This window comes from Colletes latitarsis, chromosome 7, assembly GCF_051014445.1.
Source record: "Colletes latitarsis isolate SP2378_abdomen chromosome 7, iyColLati1, whole genome shotgun sequence".
In the NCBI taxonomy this organism is placed as follows: Eukaryota; Metazoa; Arthropoda; class Insecta; order Hymenoptera; family Colletidae; genus Colletes; species Colletes latitarsis.
Window position 1 is genome coordinate 18,248,768 of NC_135140.1, and position 21,263 is coordinate 18,270,030.

At 41.6% G+C, this 21,263-nt stretch overlaps 2 protein-coding genes across 4 annotated transcripts in view; one reads left to right on the forward strand and one right to left on the reverse strand.

The window, feature by feature from the left end:
- Positions 1-423: 423 nt before the first annotated feature.
- Positions 424-14,463, reverse strand: Ndl (serine protease nudel). 2 transcript variants are annotated; one of them, XM_076768755.1, is made up of 25 exons: positions 14,368-14,463; positions 13,861-13,972; positions 13,406-13,564; positions 12,361-13,242; positions 11,510-12,178; positions 11,197-11,403; positions 6,862-7,025; positions 6,664-6,791; positions 6,141-6,593; positions 5,659-5,957; positions 5,442-5,586; positions 5,181-5,311; positions 4,572-4,820; positions 4,339-4,501; positions 4,113-4,282; positions 3,932-4,045; positions 3,665-3,851; positions 2,941-3,270; positions 2,565-2,753; positions 2,345-2,492; positions 2,122-2,281; positions 1,877-2,053; positions 1,308-1,545; positions 965-1,081; positions 424-881 (listed from the first exon to the last, which is right to left on the reverse strand). In XM_076768755.1, the coding sequence occupies exons 2-25, from the start codon at positions 13,952-13,954 to the stop codon at positions 584-586; spliced, it is 5,871 nt and encodes a 1,956-aa protein (XP_076624870.1). In that variant the 5' UTR covers positions 13,955-13,972; positions 14,368-14,463; the 3' UTR covers positions 424-583. The 2 variants fall into 2 exon arrangements, with proteins under 2 accessions (XP_076624870.1, XP_076624869.1); XM_076768754.1 differs by having other exon boundaries at positions 2,122-2,284.
- A 3,578-nt stretch (positions 14,464-18,041) lies between these two features.
- Cdase (neutral ceramidase) overlaps positions 18,042-21,263 on the forward strand; it is a 35,745-nt gene continuing 32,523 nt past the window's right edge. Inside the window, exon 1 of one of the 2 annotated variants that reach the window (XM_076768241.1) lies at positions 18,042-18,133. The gene's annotated coding sequence lies outside the window, so the exon portion shown is untranslated. Of the gene's footprint in view, positions 18,134-19,843; positions 19,975-21,263 lie in introns of those variants that run through there. The other variant, XM_076768238.1, reaches the window with a different exon arrangement.

Genomic DNA, 21,263 nt, shown 5'->3' on the forward strand with positions numbered 1-21,263 from the left:
GAAAATCAAGAATACTAATTTGTTGATTAAACAGTTATTAACGTTTAAAGTTCCGCTCGTACTGAATTTTTTTCTACGGATATTGCAAGGATATCATTGGGAACCTACAGGATACTATGATTCAGAGACACATACTTCAAAAAGTGAATCTATAGACTACAACAAATGGACTATCATTTATCAAGCATCGTTGTCTCGTTTATAAATATTTCTGCAAATTAAGTAGCCCATACTTTTCGTCAGAGCATAAAGAGCAAGTAAATGAAATTTAGTCTAAATTGGACAGAAATGGTAGCAGTTATAGGGGGATCACAAACACACAGACTTCAAATTTTATGTCATCGATTCAGACCTAACGACGTTTATTTGTATTCACATGTTGTGAGAAATACATTACAGTTTTAAAATAGGTTTCGTCGGAAAATAAAATGCAGTGTTACAATCTTATAATAGATGGATGATCGCTTTCTCAATAAATAATTTCAGAATTACATCGACGCGACTCCGTCATGAATAAATAAGAAATAAATTATGAAATGTTATAAATCACTTAGTCTATTAAGTTAATTCTTATTCTAATCGATCAAACGCAGGTAACGAACGCACGGTGGCAGGTTTTATCGGGTTTGATCAAACTTATCAGTGGTACATCGTTATTTAGAGTCATCCACAACCAATTGTTTATCTTGACTATGTAGAAATGATCTCGATCCGGGACCATGGGCTCCTCTGTAACTGAACTGTCATTTTTAACGTCCCCAGTCGTGTATCCCATCGTTTTACACAAGTTTGATGATTCCTCTTTTGATGTGATAGGGTTTGAGAAACATTCTGTGTGCCATACACCGTAACTTCGTCGAATCACTTCGCCAGATGTAACACTACAATTGAAAATGATAAATCTCTCGCATAAAAAATGATCAAGGACTTGTTTGACACCTTACAATAGCATCACACTAATCACCTGTCGTTTGCAGATTGTTTTAACCTTCTACACGTTGCCTCGTCCTTGCCATCGATGCAATCCTTGTCCCCATCGCAAACGAAATCTTGAGGAATGCAAGTGTCGTTGCCACTAATTCTGCAGGGAAAAATTGTTATATTATAGTCGGAATAATTATGTAAATTTGCAATCTGTTAACAAACTCAATTTCAAACAGGTGAATCTTTGCTTAGATACTAAGACAGAATATTTGTTTGTTATTGATTCCTCTCAAACTTCAACAAACTTGCTATTGTTTAAAGCTTTTGTGACCTGTTTTGAATTTTATATTTACGGTAACAGAATGTGTCTTAATAGCTCTTACGTTCTGCATTTGAATCCTGTGTCTGTGCAGAGACACCTCTCCGGGGATTCGTCAGTTTTGTCTAAACAATGTCGCACACCGTCGCACAGACGTTCAGGTGCAGTCAATTTCAGGTATTCCGCGCACGTGCATATCGTAGGTTCGTCGGATCCGTCGGTGCAATCCATGTTTCCATCGCAGAATGCACTCTTGTCGACGCACATGCCATTTTTACAGCGCAGCTCCGACTTCAAGCAACCTGCACGTTCATAACACAATCGACCACTATTTTCTCGTTTGTCGGTGTTTGTATATAATTATCAGCAAGTTTGTATGGCATTAAAAGCGACAAAACAGCGTTTGTGTGTGTTTGATAGCATTTTACCATGTTCATATGTGACTGCAAGTAATAATGATCCCGTTTGTGTATGTTTGTGCACGTTTGAACGTGTCAATAATAGACTGTGTGTGTTTGTGTGCCAATGCAAAAGGCTACTATTGCGTTTGCCTGTGTTTGTGTACGATTATCAGTAAGAATGATCGTGTTTACGCGTGTTTGTGATCGTATTGTCTTATATGGAGATACTAACTGCAACCCTCTACGATGTTTTCGCAATTTTCACGAACTCGATTGCAATAATTTGGATCCTCGTCAGCTCGATCTCGACAATCCGGAACACCGTCGCAAACACGATCCTGCGGAATGCATTGGCCAACGTTGCACCGGAAACCACGGCAAGGAGCTTCGATGGACACTCTGGAGCCATCTGGATCAATGATTTTCGTTTAGGAGAAAAATTCGTTTGGAATAGTTTTCAATCGATCGTAAGTTTACCCATAGCTTTCGTCAGATAAGGATTTATGTGATCGATTCCCAGTAATTTTTGCGTGTCCTGGAAGCTGCAGGGACCGCCTTTGTCCTGAAAGGTGGCCGCAGGATACCATCCTTTCTTGCCACGACAGAATACCGTTCCACTCCATTCTGATGTCTCATTCTTCTAAAAAGCATCAGAAATGAATTTTCTCTGTTATATGATGATCTTCTAAATAAAAATTACCGAACATTCGGCCATCGACGATGTAACGAAGCATCGATGACAGCTCTGGCAGTCTTGCAAAACTGTCTGCAAGAAGATGGACTTCGTCTCGTGGTCCTCGTCCGTTCCAACCGCCACGCAAGTGTCTTTCGTCCCTGGTAGATACACCCTGTGATAAACATGATTAATAATTCCGTGGAACAATTAAATATCAGTGAGACAGCAGTCTAGATATACTCACGTCCTTTCGAGAAACAGTGGACGCACGTGTCGAGTGAAATGCACCTGATCTTTCAGATGCAACAGAACAGAGTCCGACTTGTTTACAGGCTGCACGTCATCGATGGTCGATACCTGTTGATGAGGACCATCCACGTAGCGGAACAGTCGACCATAACCGACCAATGCTGTCGTGTAGTTCGAGTCCAGCCTAAAAACACTTGAAATCTCAATCACTGCATCTGACGAGTCGAAAATTGATCAACTTCAATGGAATATCGACTAAAAAGAGTTTGACTGAGCGTTACAAGGAGTTCACAAATGTATTAACCCGTTGACGGCCGTTGTCACGTATACGTGACTTCACAGGACGACACGGAAGAAAGTGTTTAACTTGCCTGACATTTTCGATACATTTCGCAGCAGTCAATAACCAGTTCGTGTCCAATAAAATCGCGGAGCAACGATACTCCCCGTCGACGAAAATGGCGGCCAGCCACGGCCATAGGTAGTCACGACTGCCAGTTTCAGCGTCGACTGTCACCAGCGTGTTCACGCTGCCGCTCAGAACCGGTCTGCAGCGAACGTGAATCCCGGGGCACGTTTCAGCCTCGTCGTCCAGAGAGGCCGCTGATGGAACCTCCTGAAGCGTGGCGTTCGCCTTGTTCCAGGGTATCGTCTCCAGTATGGAATTCGTCACGGTGACTGACTCCGACGATTGCAGATTCCTTTGTGGAAGAAACAGGTTTCTAATGATTCTTTTTATCGTAGAGATCGGTAAACGATCCTCGCTTTTGTTCCTTCTACGGGAATAATTCAATAACACACGCAAGAAAAGCGTCACACAGCTTCTTGGCTAAGGTCTACTAGCCTATACCATAAGATAGGGGTTGGTAATTTTAAGGACATAGCGATTAACTCTCCCCAAGAAGAAGATTCAAAGTGTCATAATAAAATGCACATCGCTGGATAGACTACTTCGTTCAAATAAAATATTTAAAAGGACACAAGTAGCGAGAGAAACATGTTCACGTTCAAGTCCTCATCAGCCATCCTATGGACTCTGGGATTAACAAGTCCTCCAGTTGCAAACCATACAAGATACCACATAAATAAACTTACGCAAATCCAAAATACTCGCACATATTTTGACCTATAAGCATGATCGTGGATTGATTGTGATGTATCTTAGGTCGATGACACGTGACCTGCCATTTGCCATCGACGTATCGTGTCAGAATACCCTCCATGTTCAAAGATGGCCGCTCGTCCGCGTCCAGGAACACGCGTCGACCGTCAGTCAGCGTAACTGCAAACATTTGGTTTGCACAAACTCAAACATTATCTCCATCGACTATTCTAAGATCGAACTCAAGGAAAGATGCTCACAGCAGTCCAGTTCGTCCTCGTTCCGTTCACAGTCGAACTGTCCGTCGCACTTCTTGGAAATTGGAATGCAAACCTTGCTGCTTCTGCAGAAGAACTCGCTCTCGGAACAAATCCCTGTAAAACAAGTAACGATGAGTATTTAACCTACTGGAAGAGACAAGAAATTGAAATTATTATTTACTGCAATCCTCCTCGTCCGTTCCGTCGTCACAGTCTGTGTACCCGTCGCATATGGCAGTTGGTTTGACGTTCATCAAGTACTCTTTGCAAGTACAGTTAATCTCATCGGTGCTGTCCTCGCAATCGATCACTCTGTCACACCGTTTGTCCATCGAGATACTCTGAAGCATGCTGTTAATTTTGTGATTATAAGAACGATCCTTGTGATCTTCAGTGGCAATTCTTACCTTCTGCATGCAAATGTTGTTGGAACGTTTACTACTACTGTGATTGACAACGAATCGGTAGTACTATCGTTGGGACTGTACGTCGTTGCAGTAGGATTATTGAGATCCTCGGTGTATCCTTGCGGGGACGTCCATTGATCGGTGGTGTACAACAGTTCGACATCTGAAATGAAAATTGAGCTAAGAAGTGAGAAGATACTCAGTGATTATTCTGGAACTTTTTCGAGGCCTACCGGGTTGTCCAAACGTCGTAGAGTTCTCGTTTTCGGGTGTCACTGAATCAGGATCAGAAGTCTCCATTTGTCTGTATACAGGATTGTTCAGATGACCAGAGCAATAGAGTTCGTCCTCCCCGTCCAAACAATCCACCATTCTATTGCAACGAGCTTCGATGGGTAAGCATTTGCCTAACCCTCTCTCGCAACTGAACCCTGGACACTTTTCCAAAGGAGTTCGTTTCATGGGAGGAACTCTTTCGCCACCTGAACATCAGAGAAGAGTAGAGAGTTCTGTTATGTTGGCTAAAGAATTCCTAATGATCCTAAAGATTCTGGAGATCCTAGAGACTCTGTACTACAGGTCCTGTAGACCCTAAAAGTCCTTGGAGACAATAGGGATTCTACATGGTTTACCAGCCCTAGTGATCCTAGGTCTTCCAATAATCTCCATTCTAGCACCTAATAGTGATAATCAAACGTCTAATATGGACTTAGAGCATAGACTGGTGCAAACACCTAAGACTCTACCCTAACAGTTAATGATTTTTACCTATGGAACTAGTAGAGTTATCAAGTTGACCAATATCAGAATAGAATGTGGCCAAAACATAAGATAAAACTCACTGAAAACCTCTCGAATCCACTCCAAAAAGTAACTGACTTTCGTGTAGGTACCAGGTTCGTCTGGTCGACCACAACCTTCTCCATGACTGACTACGCCAGCTACGTACCATTGCGATTCCGAATACGGATTTCTGCAAATTATATACACAGTATTCGTATCATTACTAGCAAATATGAAAGAAGGAACAGTTGTGACAACAAATAGTAATTCTAATCAAGAGTAACTTCAAGAACTTTGAAATAACGTTGATCAATGCGTACTTGCACATTAGGGGACCACCACTGTCACCCTGACAGGCATCGCGACCACCTTGGAGATAGCCCGCGCAAATAGCAGCGTCGCTTTTATCGATCTCGTACTTGCACTTCTCCAGTATTGGCACCTCGACTTCTCTCAAGTGGTCAGCTGCAAATGATCATGAGATTTGGGTGCTTATATAATAAGGGCACGCACGCAGAAACTCAGAATGTGTCTTACAGTCTGGTCCATGCTCCCTAGTAGCTCCCCAGCCGATAGCAACGCAGGTGGACTTGGGCTCTGGCATGTTCCTCCACATGGGGCCCAAAATGTCCACTTCCGGCAAGCAAACGGGTCGCACCCATCGATTGAAACGCAGTGGTTCGTCCAGCATGATCATTCCAATATCGTTTCTCATATTCTCGCTATTATAGTGAGGGTGCACTATAGCGTACCTCGCCTTTCTGGACTGCGCCATTGGGGAGAACGACAGTCTTCGAAGCAGTCCAGCTTCGATTTCGAAATAGTGGCCAATGTACCTATGGTTTGGTAAGAATTTATTAAGGGATGAAATTGGATACTATAAATTCGTTCTGGGCCTGCTAGTGGACTCAATAAGACAATTCAAAAGGATCACTCGAGCGCTTGCGAGAGAGACAAGAGCGTAGCCCTCTAGTGACGAGTACGAGAGGTGTCGCCAGTGTGTCATTCTGAATCCTCACCTGTCGATGCAGTGTGCTGCAGTTAGGATCCACAATTCGTTCAAGATGGTGCCCCCACAGTAGAAATTACCGTCTCTGTAAATGGCCACCAGGAATGGCCAAGCTTTCGGTTGACTGGCGCGTCCACCAACGACTCGCAATTGCGAGCCAAGGATGTCGTTCTGTTCTACAGTGTCATTGTTGGTTTCCTTCGTTTGAGAGTCAACGCTACCTCGGAAGAGCAGTTGCTTGATCGGATCCAAGGCATTCTGACTCCTATTCTCGGGAACGAGAGATTGAAAATAGTCCTGTTCCGAAAAAACTCTGGTCCCGCACAGTAGTCCTGAACACCGGCCGTAGACTGCAGTATTCGCGTTTGACGAAATTAGCTTCACTTCCTCGCCCTCTGCCGATATGTACGGACCCTCGTACGTGTTCTCCGGTATGGAGTGAATATTTATCTCAGGCATCTCGCTGCAATATGAATTTTAACGAGGTTTTTGGTGACAGGTTATTTTTTGAAAAGCCTTTGAAATATAATTACGTCATTTTTGGGCCAATTTCTGAGATACAGGCATCCCTGACCCAAGATGCGGCTGCTGAGCTGACAGGGTACCACTGGCCCTTGAAGTTCTTGTGAAGATATCCCTCGGTATAGCCCATCGTGAACACCTGATAATTATACATCGACTCGATAACGCGAGAAGTTCGCAATTTGTCTATAAAGATAGTATTTGCTCACATTTTTCCCCTCGATATACGTGGGCGTGAGTATGTTGCAATCCATCTCATCTTTTCCATTGGCACACTGCTTAACACCGTCGCATCGTTGAGAAAGTGGAACGCAGTTGTCGGTCGAATATCGTCTCTGCCAATCGTTGCAACTGAACGACGTCTTCGGACAGCCTAGAGAGTAGTATACATAAATACAATTGTAAAAATTGTAATTATATTCATATTCATTCAATAATAGCGCTAATACAGAGTTCTGGGGTTTGAATAGCCCGCCAATTGTTCCGTAGGTAAAACAGTAGAGAATCGAATTGTGGCGACTCCACAGGCACCTTCCTTATCCATGGCTGGATACCATTCTGATGCAGTCGGTAAGGGTGATCCAGCCATCTATAAGGAACGTGACACCACAGACGAGATATACGAGCAGACCTTTCACCTGATGTATTTTTTCGGCCCGTTTCTCTGGGGCTCTAGAACTCCATTACCATTTCTGTGCCACTCGCAACGTTACCAACAGATTTAGAAATGAACACAAGAGGAAGTGAGACAGAAAATTAAATTACAGAAATTTTATTATTTTTTAACGGAATGAAAGCTGTACAAAGCTGTTTCATTGGAGTAATTAATCGATTAAGATTATTTAAAAATGTCAAGATTATTAAAATACCTAAGGATGTATCTCAATGATACGTATACCGCAACTGTATTTACGCATGGACAGCTTCGAGAATTCAAGAAAGAAGGCGAATGTGAGTCTTTCTTTCTTGCTTTCGAAACAGCTGAAATCCGAGGTAAAAAATAGACCTATCGTTAGTGGGATGAACGCTATCGCTGTACCACGAGTATCTTATAAGATACTCTCCTCCAAAGTGGAACAAAATGTTAAAAAGACCATGCATCAAATTGTAAGGGGATCCTCGTAAGAAGGCTTTAATCTTCGTAACAATGACTAACTTATGGTCACTGGTGGTCAACAGTGAGGTGGACATCAAGGTCAGCGGTCCAGTGAAGATCCAGAAATGGTCAAGAGGTGGGACCAATTGAAATAGTATTGTTCGCTAGACCAAGCGGTTCTTAACTCTTCACGTTGACACTGTCTCCCCACTCTTCGACTTCCCCTCTTGAAGACTACCTCTGGACAAATTCTTCAGTACCCCTGGAGCATCCAGGGGGATCGGGTCTCGCGGGCCTAAGTCAGGCCATTCGTGGAGCGGTGACCACTGGGGGGACCAGGAGTGACCAGGACTGACCAGGGCTGACCAGGGCTGACCAGGACTGACCAGAACTGACCACTACTGACCAGTGCTGACCAGTGGAGATCCGACTACTGACCACTACTGACCACTACTGACCAGTGCCGGACCGTGATGACCACTGGTAAGAACTATTTAAAATTGCTCTCCCCACTTCTATTTCGTCGTTTGATACCAATTCAACGTTATGGAACTGTCTAACGCTTTTGCTAAATTACGAATCGTTTCTTATGTTACAGCTGGACCTCTGGTGCTGCTTCCTTGGTAATGGTAACTAATGCTCAACAAGTAGTAAGTCCACTTTACTTATTTATATTATTATCACAGAATTGACCAGTTTATTTTATTTGTTTGGTCATAATTCGGTGTTGTTTTACTGTCCGGTTTTATCTGATTATTATGTTTTCCTCTTCTATTTCTTCTGTTTCCTTATTTTTTGAATTGGCATGATTGTGTTGGATCATGTACCATTTTTGTTTCCATATTATTTTATGTATTTTGTTTGTATGTTATTTCATGAATTTCGATGTCACTAATTAGAATCAGATTTTTATTCTTATTCTATTTCGCTAAGATATTTTGTTTGATTCTTGGGTATTTTCATTCTTTGATTTCATCGTTGGATTTTCAATTCTGCGTTGGATTTTCAATCTTTGTTTCTGTTCGTCTTTGAAGTTTGTATGGTTCTTTGGACAAATTTTGTAATCATTCGCTATTTTATTTCGACTTTATACTCTCGTTACGCAAGTATAGGTAGAATACTTTGTTCCTAACATGTATAAATTTTGTACATTTCCTTAGGTAGGTCTAGCATCGAGAATCTTATAGATTCTCACTTTTAGGTACATCAGCACGACTAATTATTCCATCGCTTCGTCTAGTTTGCATGGTGTTTATTAAATTTCCTTTCGTATGTCACTAATATGGGTATCAATTTTAGTTTCAGATTATTCGCAGGGACATCGAGGGAGTACGCCACATCCGCCGAGGGACTTTTAATTCTAGGTTAATTAGATATAAGCTTCGTCGCGAATCTTAAAATTAACGTCGAAGATTTCTTTATTGTACATATTTTCGCGTCTGTACCAAGCAATTATTCAATAAGTAGCTTCTCGTTTTCTCGTTCCCTCGTTTCTAGCTTCGGTCACCGCTGTTTCATCGATTGAAACATGTGATCGGCCGTGTATCTGGTCCGAAAGATCTAATCGCCTTCCCTTGGTAAGCTTGATTGAGGGAAAACGGCACTTCGCTGGAAGGTGTGGAGTTTCCGTATTCTGCGGAAACGCATACCTTCCAGCGGAAGTCGACCCCGTTTCAGGTACTCTCTCTTTGTCAGACAGCCTAAGTCGGGTCCTTCGGGCTCCCGGCGGGTTGCGTTGGAGAAATGGAGACCTCGACTCGGGGTTGCAGTTCTCTGTTTTCTTGTTGAGATCGAGTTAGCAAGGGCAGTAGGTTCGATCCTCGGATCAGCTGCACGGTACAGCATCGCGTCGCGTCGCGTCGCGTATCCCACGATTTAACTTCATCCCTCTTTTTAACCACATAATTGCTTGGTACAAGGAACTTTGTTTCCTTCTATCGTCCGAATTTTAGCTTCAACTTGACTAGATTTGAGCTTCGACGTTAATTTTAAGTCTCTAGTGTATCTGCGTATGCCAAGTAATTATTTAACAAGTAGCTTCTCTCGACTCGTTCTCTCGTTTCTTGCTTCGGTCACCACTGTTTCGTCGAACGAAACATGTGATCGGCCGTCCAGTTTGTCCGAAAGATCTAGTCGCCTGCCAATGATAGATCGATTTCTAGAAATAGAAATCAATCTACCAAGGGTAGTGTTGATTCGATCCGAAGATCTGCTGCACGGTTCAGCATCGCGTCGCGTCGCGTCTCCCATAATTTAGCTTCAACCCTTTTTAAACAAAATAATTACTTGGTATTTAGACTTAAGCCCCTAGTGTAGCCGCGTGTCCTGCCAAGTAATTATGTAACAAATAGCTTCCCTTTCACTCGTCTCCCGTCGCCTCCGATCACCACTGCTTCCATGTAGAAAGCAAGTGATCGGCCGATTAGCTGGTCCGAAGGGTCAGTTGCCGTCCTCTAGTAAGACGATCCAAGGGAAAGGGTATTTCGGCCGCAGAGGGGATCAGGGACTGTTCCTGTCTGCGGTAGCCCCGACTCAGGATCCCTCTCTCTGTCAGACATCCCGAGTTGGGTCCATTTGGCTCCCAACAGGCTGCTTGGGGGAAATGGGGAACCCGTGTCGGGTGCGTCGATTCCCTTCCCCTTCGATCGGACTTGCCAAGAGGCAACGAGCTGACCCTTTTGACCTCGCTATTCGGTTCGCGTCTCTCGTTCCTTGCACTATTGCATGGTGCATCGCGTCGTATCGAGTCGCGTCACCCACGATTTAGCTTCATCCCTTTTTAAACAAAATAATTACTTGGCATGACTAACCTAGTTTCTAAGGATGTAAAGGGGAGATCGATGGAACTTGGATTCCATCTATCTCCCTTCGGGTCTCCATTCGCAGCAACCTCCTCGTGGTGAGACCTGGGTAATATTATTTAACGTTTAATTAATAATCGTATCACTCTTAGCTGGGTAATGCAATTATTAATTAAAAACTAAATAATATTAGCGAATTGGCTGCGATCCGCCTTGCATAGGTCATCATGAATATAGAGTTTCTTCGCTAAGTTAGTTTTGATTCTCATTGATTCATCAAAGATTCTAAAGTATTGTCACAGACGAGGTATACCAGTAGATCTTTCGCCCAATGTATTTTTTCGACCCATTTTTATGGGGTCTCGAACCCCCATTATCATTTTCGTACTATTTGTAACATTACCAACAGATTTAGAAATGAATTTCAATCCCTGCATAGTCAACTCACATGTATTTATGCACACACTACAGCTGCACAGTCCATCAATTGACCACCATCCATGAGAAGAGGGCGATAAAATCACCCCTGAATTTTCAGGTCGGTATGGCAGTCAGATTGGGCCACTTTCAGTCCATAAGGTGTAAGGTCTATTCGTATACATCGTCTGTGGCGACACTAGGAGACACCATATGAGTAATTGTTTTACCGAGACAGCCTAGCTCATCTTCTCCGTGCGGACAATCGAAGTAGCCATCACAAAGCCTCTCTTCTGATATTCGATGTCTACATGAGCACGTGGTCTCGTCGCTTGCATCGCCGCAATCCACCTGTCCATCGCACCATTGCGACCTCAGTATACATCGCTTGCCGTCACGACATCGAATCATGTTGGAAGGACATAGTTCATAGTATCCTGATATAACAAAAGCGAAATTCAGTTATTAATCATGAAACCACTGGTATCTATTCTAAAGAAAGTAACTCAAACTGTATAGTAGCGTATCTAAGACAGTGCCTACCATAATTCGGTAGATTTTGTTTGTAAAATGAGTTGTCCCTTGCGTCACCCTGCGCTTTACTGTCTCTAGAATTAGCGGCAGACCTCTGATACTCCGACTCCCCAGGTATAGCTGGAAATTGGAACGTCGGCATAGGAATATAAGTGCAATAGTAAGGCAATTTAGCTGGTGCACTCGCGTCGGCACTAGGCGACGTTTGATGCCCCGGGAACATGGGGAAGTTCTGTGTCGCGGGCCCCGTTGGGCCCACTTTCTGGCCACTGAATCCTGAGTTCCCTGAGTAGGGCTGCATCGGCATGATCTGCACGTTCTGCGCGTGGACTTGCACGAAACTCTGCGCTTGGCTATCAGGATCCTGGTAGCCTTCTCGCTGTTGAGACATGTACACTGGATAAGGAGCTCCTGGAGCCGAGGGGTACACAAATTGACCTGATTGCTTCCCGGAACCGCTCTTCCCTGATGGTTCGTAGAAGCAAATCTGGTGTTGCTTCCAGGACATCGTCGGGGTCAGCTGCAGCTGCTGGGTCGATTTCGATGTTTCCGCTGTGGGGATGATCAGCTGGGAGTAATCTAGGGTCCCTTTCGTCTGTGGGTCATCCTTCATTATGAAGACCTTGCCTTTATAGGGGGCTGACTTCCTGGCCCCATTTGAGTCTGGAGTTTCTGACCCTGTAATAAGATATTTCAAATTCTTTCCTTTCTGAACTGAATATTTGAAACGCGACTGACAATTTGGTTGCTTCGACCGGTGCAACTGCTTTATACATTCATGGATATTTAATATTTACTGAGATGCAAGTACAACTCTAGCCTTTGAAGCAGGTTCAGGGTGTAATAAATAATGCATCTACCGTTTTTGGTTCCCTCCGGTTCTCTCTGTTCGGCGTGACCTTTGTACGAAGGATACGTCGAAGGATTAACCGCGTCGTTCGCTAGTTCCGTCACGTTATTTGTGCTCGAACTGTCCGTCACGTTCACGATGACCTTTGTCCGATCCGTATCATCGATTCCGATCGTCTGGCTCGCCGCTGCATTTGTCGGCTCCGCTTCCGTGAACGTCGATTTGCTCGTCACTGGTTCCTTCGTGGTTGGTCTAGAATCTTCCTCCAGACGATCGAAAATGGTCGATATCTTGGCGTTCTCATACTGATACCGCGTTCCATTATCAACGTGTTCCACGTAATTAACGCTAGAGTTCTTTTCGGTTGGTTTGTCGTCGTCCAGTAACTTCGTGATAACGTCGACGTTATTCTCGATCCGATCGTGATTAAAATTCTGATACGTACGATCGTTGTTTATAACTCTATCAGGGCCAGAAGTGTCGATGAACGTTATGGAGTCGTCCTTGCACTGGAGACAATCGAGAAACTCCATGAATTCTGATCTGGACTCTTCCGGATTCGTGGAGAAACTCGTCAACAACGCATGCAAATGAGGCATGCTGTTATTTACGATCTTCGTGATCGTCCTCATCGAATTCATCACTGTCTTGCAGTGCTCTACGTTCTCTTTGCACAGAATCGTTCCAGTGTCTCGTTTTCGACGATCCCCATCCACTTCGGACAGTATCGATCCCCATTCTGGACTCGATCCCAGCAGTCGAATAGTGTCGATAATTTGATCCATGGTCTGTTGATCTAATTCCTTTTCTCGCTCTTCGACCAGCGACTCGTTTGTCACGAATTCCTCGTACTGATTAATTGGATCCGCTTGTTCGTCTTGGAAGAAGTAGCCTTTTGAAAATTCAGTTAGATTTAGGTTAGATCTTTATCTAACATGTGATGGAATATGTTAAACAAATGTTTTTACAAAAATTATTTCGTATAACATGGCTAATGAAAATTTATACAGAGTGTAAGCATTGATTATTGACAGTTAAATGCTTATTATACAAACCTGACGTGAAGACGAAATATAACAGAGAACCAGCAAAAAATATGGTCAATATCATGAGCAAAACTTCGACCAAGAAAAGTAATCCAAAGCGTTTGAAGAAATTCCAACGACTACGAGTAGCTATACTGTTGCAACATTTCGCGTCCACCGTTGAATTATCTGAAATTTTACGATAAACGAATAGTACTAACAAATTAAAATATTTATTGGTATCAATAGGCAAATAATAAAAGTTTCCCATGTATTGAATCTGAGTCCCTTTCAAGCTTTCTAAATTATTTTTTTACACTGAAAAATGGATTATTGTCTTCAATATTTTTAGTGACATTTACAAAGGAACAAAGGATGGAAAACGTTTACTAATTGCTCGTCAAGGCTAACAAACGTATCAGCCATTCTGTACGAAACATTCACTGGACCATTTTATTTTGAAAAATATCAACGATTTTCCGTACTGGTTTTCGACGTTGTTGGATTCACGCCACATTGGCAGTCGAGAATTGGCAGGTTTTCCAATTTCGAGAACGAAATTTTGCACTCTGTGTCCATGACGTGTTCGTGGAAAACCTGAAAACGAAGTGCTCGAGTATCATCCATAAAATTAAGTATCCATTAAAAGTCATCAGAGTCGATGGAAAAGGATATCAATAATAAATTAATGGCTCGTTTAATGGTAAACGTAGAAATTCTCCCATTTAAATGTCTTGAATAATGTAGTCGATGGAAAATTTTGAAATTATAAGCTCGAGAGCAAAAAGGAAATGTTTACTATAGTAAATTTTTCTCTGTCAATTTTGTTCTGTTTTCTAGCTTTGTTATAGTCAATTTAAGTTACTGGAAACGTATAATTTTACCAAATCGTCGGTAAATCATGATTCTTCGCGGATGCAGGAAACTGCCATTTTCGATTTATTTTCTGATACGATATTTCGGAGATATAACTCGAAAGAGGCGGTACTCACGCTCGCGAAGATCTCAAAGTACACTTCCTTGGTAGATCGTTTCCATTCAAATGTCAAAGTCGCCTCGCGAAACCGATTCGTCGCTTGAGAAGTTGCTACTGCCAATGGTCCGTGCGCTCGACGCTGTCGACGCAAAATAAACTCAGGATTCGATAGAACGAACTATACTTTGCATCGAATGCAAATATTGGTCAGCAATATTGGCAACGAAAATCAGGCTAGCGAGATTTCATCATCGCGAACGTGTGAATGACCCTTTGGACGTATCGATATTACTCAAACAGCGACAAATTTTGTTTTAGAAAAGTATACTTCGAAGCTTTTAGTTTGGAAATGAAACTATACAAAATGTCCCATGTAATATTTATGAAACTGTTGACTATACTAAAAAAAATAGTTCAGGGAGGAGCTTATTCTCTGATGTAAACAAGTTTGACCTTTGAGGACGCTTGGAGAACATATGAAGGTCAACTTTGTTTTCTTAAGTGAAATCGCGTATTTTTAGGTCTCTTTTGATCATTTTCTTGTGTAGAATCATTTGTCGACATTTATGGAACGCCTAGAAATTTTTTCAAAGTTAAATAATCAGAATTTTTGCGTTTAGAAGACTTGAAATCACCATCGCGATTTACGTGGAATATGAATAATTTTTATTCGCCTTGTCGAAATAGTGGTTTCGAATTGATTTCACTTTCGTTGTGAAATCTTTTGTTTCTTCCGGAATTAAAACGATGCGCTTACTTTTCAGCGAAAAATTTCAACGCACGTAAACCTCTGTTGTTCTGTTCGTATGTCAAGCGTAATAGGATCTCTGCTGTCGTCGACTTTTTTTATCACTTATTGCGTACACGCATGCCAAGAATGTGCAAAATGGGCGCATACTCAACAATGGAACACTTTTCACTTGTCCATATTAATTTTTTCATATTCGAAAACAAGATATTATTTAAAATTTTTTTAAGATTATAATTACTACTATAACTATAATTTTAGTTATTTTCCAGTTTAGAACAATATTAATGTTCATATTGTGTTTAAAAGTCTGGTTCTTTTCACATTTTGCAAATACATATTACGTTTCACGGTCGTTTATTTTTATCTTTCGGAAGGAATGCTCGTGATAAAAGGAGATGTCAATGGTTAATCGTCGGTTTATCTGCACGACCGTGCACCGAAGCTTCTTCAGCTCGTTAAATCTTAATTATCTTTATTTGAGTTAACGTTCTTATAAAAAAATTGTAATCTTTTAGTCTGAAACAAACATACGTTTCGAAAAATACTTTCGATCGTTATAATTCCCAAAACAATCGTGGATACTTTTTTATTTATGAAAAATAAATTTTAAAGCAAGTTTATTGCGCGTATATGTATAATTGTACTGGAAAATTTTATTATATTGTTACACTAATCATGTCTGAACGGTTGTCGTTTCATGAAAACGACATGATTGTTTTTTGCACGGTGTACATTGATTTTAAATTCTAATTCAGTATTCGATGTTGATTATGTGCAACAGATGCAGCGAACTTCGCGGGAAAAATATTCCCGACCCTCGTGTAATTGGATGAACGGTTTTAATTGGGAGAAATAATTTCTCGTGCCAGTACTAATTGGATTAAATTGAATCAGCGACTTCAATCCCGGTGAAACAATTGGTTTTCTGGAAACCAACCGAACAGAAAATTCTCACGTTTCTATTTTCGAATATTTCATTTGGAAATGTACAATGTACAATAATTTCAGTTTCGAGTAATTGATAGTATATTGTGTTTTCAATCCACTACCTTGTTTTAAATGCTTTTTCTATTTTTACTTCCAACTGTGTACGCATACATTTTATTACGCAACACTTTACGTGAGTTGTAGTACGAACTTAGTCTCAGAGAGATTTATGTGGATACAGATTTCTCTGAAGGTTAGAGAAACTATGCGGGGAACTAGTTTAATTAAGAATTAGCATCGAAACGGCTGGGGGAAACTATCGCTAGCATTGAATTAAGAATTATGATAATGAAAACAGTATTAATGGACTTGTCACTACTGACTCTATTAAAATAGCTACTAACCAGTCGACAGGATTATTTACTCTCTGATGAACTAGTTAATAAGTGGTTTATTATAGTGACTATTATGTTAAATCGTTGAGCTGATGTACTGTTTAATAAATTAAGTTATCGTGACACTGCACAAGGTATCAATTAATTAGTGAGTCAAGTAACTTGACTGAGTCCACTGAGTCAAGTAACTTAGCTACTATAGTATGCACTGAGTCAAGTAACTCAGCTACTATAATGCCCATTGAGTCAAGTAGCTCTTCTACTATAATATCGACTGAGTCAATCAACTTAAGTTCTTCTTCTCGCTAGAAAAATTACCAGATTATTTGTTCATCTACTAATCCACCTGTTGATCAAACGCCTAACCACGCTTCTAACTTTCTTCCCGTAGTGCCTAACTATCGTTCAATGTCACCAGTTTCAAGGTGCAAATAAACAATAGTCACGCCGCCAGTAGGCAGTCTTATTACGTAGAAATTATTTCAGACGCTGTAACGCGGAATTGCGCAACGTGGTTCTTTTACTTTCTCTTGCAACTGCTCGGCTCGCTCGGCCGGCAATCGATGAAAGTGACAGTCCTTGTTCTAGCGTTAGCTCGGCCACGTTCTCCTAGAACACGGACCGTTTAAATTCCATATTTTCTTTCCCCTCCGATCCACGAATCGATCCAAAGTGACTGGGGACTTTGTTCGAGCAGAGGACTAAACGGTGACTGTGGTGACGGGGTCAAGTTGTTCCGGTGATAATTGTGCCACGCTAATGAAACGTGGCCCAGAATCAAGAAACTCTCAAGGCTGTCGAACTAGCGACGCGCACGACTATCGAGTGCTTTCCGTTGTAGTCCTCGAGGTTCTCTCGTAAAACCTTAGAAGATTATTGACTAGGAGGCCTAGGAGTCTTGGACATATAGACGTGGGGCATTTGAGGACTGTAGAACACCTGGAAGACCTTCTGTTTACAGGAGACCTAGGAGTCTAAAAAACTGAGGAGTTCAAAGGACGAAGTAGGGTTGGAAGACCTAGAAGGTCTCATGTATACAAGACACCTAAAAGGTCTACAAGATAGAGAAGTCTAGAAGACCCAGGAATCTAAGAGACTTCGAATTCTAGGGGACCTTTAAGGTTTAGAAGACTTAGGAGTCTAGGGGATCTAGGCTACCAAGTTTAAGGAATTTAGAAGATCTTAAGCAGTACAGGAAACCTAAGTGCACTCAGGAGTGTTGGAGATGTAGGAATACAGAAGAAAGGCTAGGAATCTAGAAGACCTAGAAACATGGGAGTCTAGAGAGACTAGGAGTGTAGGAGACCCAGGAGTCTAGAAGACGGGAGACCTAGTAATGCAAGGAAACCGACGTCTCAGGTGCATAGTGGACCTGGTAGTCTAAGGAACCTAGAAAATCTAGGTCCAGGAGTCCTAGGAGTCCAGGATTCTAGGGAACTTGGGATGAGTTTTGCGGTTACCTATGATGCCCTGTCTGCTGATACTGTTAGGGGAATCCCAGAGTTCTGAATCCAAGATCCCGCAGACAGGTCGTTACACGATGATCGTACAAATTCCAGAACATAGGAGATGAGCAGACTATGAGAAGAAAGTGTTGAAAGTTTCTCGAGGAAAGTGGCCGCGATATGAAAACCGGTCTTGCGGAAAAGGGATCTAAGAACGAAGTGGATGGTTGGATCTTCTCCACAACCTGGCCTCTAATGACCTCGGTGAGCATTATGTTAAACAGCACTTGGTTCTAAACGAATTGCATCAGAACAGGAATGAGGTCTTCGAGTTATGGCACACTTTGATTAGCAATTCTGATAGTAATGGCGCTTTCTTTGTTTTGGTACTGTTGATGCATTCGAGTTGTTGCCCCTCTTACATTGCAACTTTCTAAGGAACGTCTTTGAACCAACGTTGGGTATTTATAGCACTGCAAATCTTTGTTTAGGAGGCTCATTTGACGTTTGAATTGCAAATTCGTTTTAAAGAACGATGTGCAAGAATGTAGTTGAAAGAAGGAGAACCGGGAGCAACGGGACATTCGTCATTTTCATTCATAGAATGCTCCATTTGCATTCGTGCCTTCGACTATGTCGTTTGAGAGGCTTCAAAGTCTCTTATGTGTTTAATTGCATAATTACGATATCGTAACGCTTCATGAAAATGTATATTTATTGCGAAACATTTCGCTTCGAGTGCAGGAACGATGCATCGATCGGTCGGGGAGGTTAAACACTTGAAACTGGAGGGCTCGAGGACTCTCTTCGTCCAATCATTCGAACGACCTTGTTTCTATTAATTTAATAGCGATTCCAATCAATTAAATTAATATTTTTAATGTAATACTTTGGTATGAATTGTCGATTCCGTTATATAAATATTGATTAGTGTTGTGAATGTAAGGAACAAATGATTGTTGTAAACAACGAAGTAGTAAATTGTAGGTTAATCTTCCTTTTTTTTAGTAAAGTAGTTTACGGTTAACTCATTCTTATTATGAACAGTTTATTGCTCTCTTCGATTTACATAATACATTACATCTTGAGTTAGATTGTGTAACAGATAGGTTAGGTTATAATACATAATACATTACATTAGAGGTAGGTTATAAACCAGCCTCCTTCCCTGAAGCTCGCCCTTTCACTCAGTCCACTTTTTTGCTCTTCTGTTTTTGCTTGGCGAATAAAGTCGTTACATGAAAATATACTAAAAAATCAATAAACGTACTCCACGGTTCGCTCGGTATGCTCGTAGTGTGAGATTATATCGTGAAACCATTAGTTTCAAACAATTTTGTTGAATACAAGGTACAATCTGAATTACGCAATCAAAGTCGACTTTTATGCGATTTCGTTTCATTTCCGTTTGTCTTGTTTTCTCTTCGGTGTCGGTTCAATTGCGTGCAACAGAGAGGTGAAATAAAATACACGAAACAAACGAAATAAATGGAATGCATGAATATTTGTTCTACACAGAAACACAAAAAATAAGCATGGTTCATGTCTAAACCAATGTTTAGATAACTGCAGGGCATTCTTGATCGGATAAGTGAATCGTAAAGGGTTAGGAATTAATATAAGCATGAGCGACGGATATACGAGTTCATCGTCCACGTCGATGGTTTACGCAGACAGAAAGGGTTAAAGCCTCCGACGGAGCCAGACGCTCTCGACGCAAATCTCCCGACGCGTCGCTCCGCTTCGAATATGATGATCCGATAAGTAGACGCAGTGCCGCGCGACGGGCCTGTACGAATCATCGGCCCTGCCAGAAAGAAAAGAAAAAGAAGGACAAACGTAGCGTGTCACGGCGTCAGAGCGAGACACCGTGTCCATGAGAATAGCCGTAGGATCATTTCCGTTTCCCCTTCCAAGCCGCCTGGCCACGCTAGTCTGAGCGTGTTTGATGTTTCGAACCAGAGTCTTCGTGGTGACGGCCCGACGAACCGTGCTCTGGTCGATCTCGCGCTCTTTCGATCGATTATACCCGCGATCGGTCCCTCCAAGTCTCCGAGATTCTCTGCGCCACGATTCCGGTGACCATGCGTTCGCTGTTGTGACACGTGAGTACGATTTTATACTTTGCATCGCGAAAACAGCTCCTGTTTTCAGTTCTTAATCGTAATATACTACCATTCGTTCACTAGATTGTTTATTTAAGTTAATAGACTTCTAAAGACTGACACTTTGGAGTTCATATCAATTTTTATAGTGGTACAATCAACGTTAAGGTTCGCTTTATGAGCAGAAAATTTGCTACGATAAAAATGGAGTAATCCACAGTCGTGAGTAACTTAAAAGCGACTGTTCTTTTAATTAGCCATTTCCAGTTACTTGGAGGAGATTAATTTACGATAATAGATAGTGGTAAAAATAATTTTAAAACGTAATTTACAAATGGAACATTTCTCACAATAAACTATCACCACTGCAAATTCGTGGAAACGTTTTCCATTTTGTTTTGCTCTCGATAGAGCCGTCCTTTGTTTTGTTTACATCATCGGTCGTAGCGTGGAAGTCTTTCCGTATATTTCGTTCGTCGATTGAACGAGGCCGTACCGTGGGATCGTTGTTTTGTTTACATTGTCGATGGACAAACGGGGCCAGTGTTACGTAATTTTCTTTCTTTCGAGCGATCGAACTCTCGTTTGATGTTCTGCGGATGGTGCTGCACTCGATTCGCATAGCTCGCCGTGCATGAATGCTATCTGAGCACGTGCTGCTTCGTGACGGTATTTGCGCCGGGAGATAAGAATGACGACTTTGCAATGATATCATCGCCCCACCTGTATCTACAGAGCATATATTTATTCTAAATTATAACTGCACCGAGCTTGGACATTGTTGTTCGACGGTCAATGTGAAATATCGGTTTATTTAAGGAGATATTACTGTCTAGACTGTCAATTTCACGGCCCATTTTGTGATTTTTTTTCTAACGATAGGTAGGCTGTTTTGCACTGAGACTTTGTAGATATATTTATTCATCTTATAAGCACGTACAATATTTTTTTCATGGAAAAATATTAAAAATCGTGGGAATTATAACTTCTTATTTAATGGCTCTTTTGAAAAAGGCGCTCCAAATGGCTTCCAGGATTCCAGATAATTTGAAACAGAGGGGGTTAAAGTATCTAAAGGGGGAGAAGTCAAAATCCTGACAAATAAAGAAATGGCGACGCTTAAAGTTTCGAATTTCTATTTGTTAATCGTTCTTTTGTCTTTAGCGTATCAAAAACAATAGTAATACTCAATATTTTTTTAAGTCTCTAGTTTCAGCTATAAAGGCGTGTCTGCTGAATATTCTCTGCAAATTTGAAGTCAATCGGTTTGCTAGATCTTGAAATATCAT

What these genes read in the sequence shown, in the direction of transcription:
- Ndl (XM_076768754.1), bottom strand. Translation starts at nt 13,954, where the DNA reads ATGGACACAGAGTGCAAAATTTCGTTCTCGAAATTGGAAAACCTGCCA. An exon ending in TCCAACAACGTCGAAAACCA is followed by an intron (nt 13,565 to 13,860) that starts GTACGGAAAATC and finishes GTAAAATTTCAG; the next exon opens with ATAATTCAACGGTGGACGCG. An exon ending in GTGGATTCGAGAGGTTTTCA is followed by an intron (nt 4,821 to 5,180) that starts GTGAGTTTTATC and finishes TCTGATGTTCAG; the next exon opens with GTGGCGAAAGAGTTCCTCCC.